At 49.3% G+C, this 6,208-nt stretch overlaps 1 protein-coding gene across 1 annotated transcript in view; it reads right to left on the bottom strand.

Moving 5' to 3' along the window:
- Positions 1-404: 404 nt before the first annotated feature.
- SIGMAR1 (sigma non-opioid intracellular receptor 1) overlaps positions 405-6,208 on the bottom strand; it is a 10,520-nt gene continuing 4,716 nt past the window's right edge. The window contains exons 2-4 of the mRNA XM_075582240.1: positions 5,185-5,385; positions 4,188-4,280; positions 405-3,250 (exon numbers count right to left, since the gene is read on the bottom strand). Of these exons, the coding sequence (XP_075438355.1) occupies positions 3,021-3,250; positions 4,188-4,280; positions 5,185-5,385 (524 nt within the window). The 3' untranslated portion in view covers positions 405-3,020. The remainder of the gene's footprint in view (positions 3,251-4,187; positions 4,281-5,184; positions 5,386-6,208) is intronic.

Here is a 6,208-nt window from a genome sequence, read left to right as displayed (position 1 = left end):
CTGCATCTCCGAAAGCAGGGGGTCACTGGAGCTGAAGTTTATGGACACACACACAGTAAGGCAGAGGAGGGAAATAATGCTATGTTGCTCAAATCATACCGAGCTGTGGTATTACACCCACCCAGCCCCCGCCAAAGTCCGATTTCAGCGTCTGGATAGGAGTCACGCCACGTTTAGGTCAGGCCCATCTAATGTAATGTTAAGTCTCCGCTTCACGCCATTGTCCTTTCATAATACACCATTAATCTGAAAGCGGGACGTTGGTTTTAGGGACTTCCCGTCGCTTTGTAGATCGGGGCTGAGTACTGTCGCTATTCTGTTTACACGCACACACCCCCATCATTTTCATTGAGATTTGGTTTTGTAGAATTTTCTCCCTTTAGAACACACGACAGCGAGACAAATTATTCTCAATGTTGTACTTTAATTTGATTTAAAAATATAAATGTGGCAAAACACTTTTTTCCACCCCCCCAAAAAATAACAGGCCAGAGACAAAGAATATGAGCGGAAAAACAACACTCTCCATGGAGAAATCGCTAGGGTTGTTTAAGAGGTTCCGTGTGTCACATACAGGAGCAGACGTTTTTATCTGCAAGGTTACCAGAACGGGGGTGGTTAAAGAACGGCACATGGTTACAGAGACAGCTGCAATGCGCAGATAAGATGGCAACCAGGAGGTAACACAGCCATTGTGTACCACAACATATGTACTTGGACAGAGGCTTGGTCCTCCAATCACATCTCACTGATCTTCACAGCTGAGCTCTCCCTGATCATACAATTGTTTGACATCTTCCTGAGCAAGAGGAAGGTGCCACGCATACTGCATAGGAGCCACGGACATCAGCGTCTTCCACGCCATGTTCTGACACTTCCAACCCTCTAGCCTCACCCAGTTGGGTGCTTGGATGTCAACTTATATGGACATGGCAGACACACCGGTAGACGCATGCTCAACAGGACCGCCGGAGACCTAGGAGACACACGGGGATATACACCGGTGTGTCAGAGTAAAGGTTGGACATGTTGCTTTGCCGTTCTTCTAAAAGGCCACCGCAAATCGTGCCCAGGAGTTGGGTTTAAAGCTGCAGTCCCACTTAGCAGCACAAATAAATGGCTCAGGTCTGTGTGGTAGTGTCATACATGGCCCTTAGTCATAGCGTTGTACTTGTGTACAGTTACTTGACACCAGGCTGTATTTATGGTGAAGCCGTTCAGGACTAGCAAGGCCTACAAACACACAGTTACAGACGCTGAAAGCACATCCCAAAACACGGTCAGAAGATCTCTCCCACCAAGTTAAATCAAATGTAGAATGTGTTTTAAAATGTAAAGAACTCATTATTGCACTTAGAACCAGGCTGCACCCTTCTGAAAACACAGACAAAGTGTAAGGAAAAATAATCCCCTATGTGTGACACACACACACCCTTTTTCAATCAGCAGAAGAGGAACGGTCATCTTTGATTTGTGATTTCAAGGTGCAATCCCAGGTGGATGATCAGAAAACATTTTGTCAAGAACGTAACATTTACATGGGCTGTCTCTATACAAATAGAACGGTGCTTAAAGCAATTATATGGCTTCTTCGGTTTCTTTCTAAATCAAGCAAACATCCCATTTGTTACGGACCTCGGACAAGGTGGCGAGTTTATCAGATGTTTCCGGTGTCCCTGCCTGTGCTCGGAGAAACAATAAAGTGACATGGAACAAGGCATTGCCGCGCCTCCCGCATCGGACGCATGATGATAAGTGTATTATACCGCAGTTCCGCCGTCAGTGTGGGATACAGGAGCTTACACACGGGCCCCTCCTTACACGTCATTTATTAAATGCAAATGTCAAAGTTACCCATAAAGCAACTATTCCTGGATTTATTTGTATATACTTTTACATAAATTAGAAGCACAATCATTAATCATACCAGTCATTACTCGTCAAGCTGCTGTCATCAGCCGAAGGTTTCCAGCTTCAACCAATAGACGTCAAACCTTGGAGACCCTCCCCAGCTCGTACACAGACAGAAATAGATACAGTTGGTGTGAATAGGTACAGGCCATAAAAATAATAATAATAATATATTAGGTAGAGATGGAGGGTATGAATTTTTTTACCTGTGCAAACTCTTGTTGAACACACACAGTGATAGACTCAAGAGAGCAGCCAGAGGAAATCCAACCCATCCTGTTCACAAACCAACCTTAAAAAGTATTTTAAAATACTTATAGGCGTCAGATGTAAATATCTATATATCTATCTATAAAAATAAATCACACAAACCCGCCCTCTTTATCACCGCCAGATTTAGGAGCTGTAGTTACCGGAAGAATAATGAATCTGTGTCCCGCAGCCTTAGTGGCTTAAAAGGGGCAATCTACCCGTAGACCAAATGACTGACATTTACAGGGTTAACATGCGACACCCCTTAAATGTGTCAGTCATTTGGTCTACGGGTAGGTTGCCCCTTTTAAGCCACTAAGGCTGCGGGACACAGAGATTCACTAATTATGCTTCCGGTAACTACAGCTCCTAAACCTGGCGGTGATAAAGGGGGCGGGTTTGTGCCAGGAGGAGGAACAGGAGGCATCACCAAATTCAAACGCACCTCAGCCGTGCCCACCCATCGTCAAAAATCCAACATGGCGGCTCCAGGTGTCTTAAAGAAGAGACAGTCCTCTTCACCATTTCAGCTCAGACCCCATTTACCCCAGCTCTTACACAGAGCACACGTTCTTTTCACCCTCCAAGACCCCAATTTGACAGAGCAGCCATTTTGAACAAGCCAGAGAGCAGCCATTTTGAATGAACCTGAGCTGAATGAGTGCCCTAGAATTGTTTGAGAACAATGGATTCTCATGGAGTGGGTACCGTATATGAAAGGCTAATAATGCTACAGTCTGCCTTTAACCCATTAGCTGCCAGAAGGGCCTGCAACATGTCACAGTCCCTCCCTCCCATCGCAGCAAGTGTGTGAAGTAAAATGGCGGGATGGAGGCAGCACGGAGGCGTCAGACCGGTTAGAAGATCCCCAGCCCGCTTAGGTAGGTGCTGGTCTCCAGGAGAAGTCCCTTGGTGTAGACCCGGACAGTGTAGAACATGGTGACAAAGTCCTGGGTGCTGAAGATTGTGTCGGCCAAAGCGAAACCCAAAGTGGAGGGAATGAAACCGCGGCCGTACTCCACCATCCACGTCCCGGAGCTCCACTGCACGGACGTGGCCTCCCCAAAATTGTGCAGGATGGTGTCTCCTACAGAGAGGGGGAGAGGGGGATTATTAGAGGGCCGGAAGAGGGGAAGGTAGTTTTAAAAACTATTACCGGCGTATGACAAAGAAATAGCCCCCACAAAATGTGAGATTTATGATGGCGGTTACCCCATGTAATGTATGTAAGGATACTATTGCTGTGCTCTATTAATTAGTTCTATACTTTCTAGGTGAGCGGGTAGACTTATTACATTGTGCACCTCTTGCTAGAAAATATTTGTTCCGCGAGCCTCTAATGAATAAATCTTATTGCTACTCAGACTAATCGCTAATAATTCTGGGTGACCGATCCCAGGCAGTAGTGTCCTGAGCTCGTGGGAAGGGGAGCGGGGGGGGGGGGGGGGGGGGGGGGAAGAGAACACACACAAGGCTCAAAATTGTCTCTTAGTGTGTGAAGACGGCAGGGGGGGGGGGGGATAGCTGTCACGCTCTGCAGGAACTTCAGAAGTCACGTCCCACAATGCCTTGCTGGCACAAATGGAAAGCGACTTTGGAAGATCCTGCGATAATTGACAGGTACTCCCCACGCCAAGGTGCAGTTTGGGGAGTTACCAAGTGCGCAGTCCTCACACGGGCTCAGGACCCCCCTATAGTGCCCGGGAGAGAGCGATTCCCCCCTCTACCCGATAAACCAACAGCTTTGTGTTATAGTATATAATATGACATTTGAAAACCTTTCCAAACGATCATTGGGTTTGGGCCTCAGGGAATCCTGGGGGGCCTCCAGCAGAACCCCAAAACAAGCCCTGGTTTAGAAGGTTGAACAGCAACTAAAGAGGAGTAATGATAGGACACTCCCCTCCCAACCAGGGGCACCTCCCCCACCCCAGCCAGGGGCACCTCCCCCACCCCAGCCAGGGGCACCTCCCCCCCCTCTCTCAGACAGGCCACCCCCCCCCCGGAGAACCGCACACACTCACCGGGGTAAAAGATTTCACTTTTGGTCGTCCCTTCTTTCCATTGGCGGAAAGTCCCTGAGATGATGGTGTCGGAGATCTCCGCCCAGTAACGACCTGCAGCACAGCGGGGACAGGAAGGGACAAGGGTCATTTTTGGGGTCTGTCAAGCTTTTACACGTCGGAGGGGCAAGTCTTACAGAAACGCTCGTTTTAGAGGTATATCGAGGTCCAAAAAACATATCTTTGAAACATGGCACCCTGCAAATGCCGTCCAACGTGGTCAGGGTCGCTGCCAAAGGTAGTGAGGTCAACTTAATGAACCCCCACCCCCCCAAACATAACCCAGTATGTAGTTACAGGGCATAGAATCGGCTTTCCAGGTGTATATGCCTCTTCTGTCTCCGGGGACCCCACGTTTAGGCAGAGGCGGCGGGTTTGATTGTATGCTTCGTTTGTGGAGAATTTAGAAACCTCAGCCCTTACTTGAGGTCGGAGGATAAAAAGTCAAATAACCCAGAGTGTGCAGCAGGGGAACCGGGTTCAAATCCCAGGGTCGGCTCCTTGTGACCTTGGGAAAGTCACTTTATCTCCCTGTGCCTCTCGCGCCAAAAACAGATTGTAAGCTCCACGGGGCAGGGAATTTGTACTCTATGTAAAGCGCGGTGGACACTGAAAGCACTCAGGCACTTAACACATTACTTCTGTAACCGGAGGTCAGGTGGCACTTTTTTCTGTTTCATTAGCCTCAAAGTGCAACGGTGTTATTATAGAGTGGCACTCTAGTAAATGTGGCTCCAAATATCCCTGCTTCAGCACAGGTGGCTCAATCAGTGGCTCAGTTGAAGACATAGCTCATAGCTGAGCCACCTGTGCTGAAGCAGGGATATCTAGAGAACATGACCTGTTGGGGGGCCCTTGAGGACTGGAGTTGACCACCCCTATATTAGAGTATCTACCCCCCCCCCACAACAAAAATCAGCAACATACAACGGACGTGCAGAAGTGGCTCTGCTCCCACCTGAGTGACCGCTGGTGTCCACGGCCGTCCCAAAGAGCAGCACGTACTCTGTGAGGGAGGCGTGGAGGAGACACATGGACCCCATCCAGCCCCCCGCGTTCACAAACACCCACTGCAGGTCCTCGTCCGGCAGGATGTGTCCCGGGTGCTTCTTCCTCAGCTCAATGATGATCTTGGAGAAGGCGACTTCATAATCCAAACCTAGAGAGGCCAGGGGGGGAGAGGTCAGTTCCGGCCGGAGGTCAAAGTGCACCCGACAGCAAACAACTCTGTATTAAACACGGAATGAAAGCGATTGGCTCGATATTTTGGAGCGGCGTCATATTGTATTTATGCTTCGAAATCAGAGAGAGGGGGGTGGGGGGGGGGAGAAGAAGGGGGAGAGGGGTGGAAGAAAAGAGGGACAGGGGTGGAAGAAAAGAGGGACAGGGGTGGAAGAAAAGGGGGACAGGGGTGGAAGAAAAGGGGGACGGGGTGGAAGAAAAGGGGGACGGGGTGGAAGAAAAGGGGGACGGGGTGGAAGAAAAGGGGGACGGGGTGGAAGAAAAGGGGGACGGGGTGGAAGAAAAGGGGGACGGGGTGGAAGAAAAGGGGGACGGGGTGGAAGAAAAGGGGGACGGGGTGGAAGAAAAGGGGGACGGGGTGGAAGAAAAGGGGGACGGGGTGGAAGAAAAGGGGGACGGGGTGGAAGAAAAGATTAGTTTAAACTAAAGTAAATAAATGACAGAACACGCCGCTCCCCCCCCCCCGCGTAGAAGGATCGCGCTTAGAAAATAAGAACCGGAGCAACACTTTGTAATAATATTCCCACCGCTGTGTAGGAGACATGAAGGTGCCACAGAAGCCCGTGGTACTGCGATTTCGTGGAACATTGCCGTTAGAACGTGACATTAGCTTCCCCCAAACCATTGCTTTTGCTACATTAAAGCCCATTAATGTGACTGACACACAGTCCCCAGATCCTCCGACCACAGCTCTGCGTGGCAGATAATGTAATTACAGGATTGATGCAGATACTTGCGTC

Source organism: Ascaphus truei, chromosome 1 (genome assembly GCF_040206685.1).
Source record: "Ascaphus truei isolate aAscTru1 chromosome 1, aAscTru1.hap1, whole genome shotgun sequence".
In the NCBI taxonomy this organism is placed as follows: Eukaryota; Metazoa; Chordata; class Amphibia; order Anura; family Ascaphidae; genus Ascaphus; species Ascaphus truei.
Note: the sequence above shows the minus strand (reverse complement) of the source record. Positions and strands in the feature narration are given on the sequence as shown.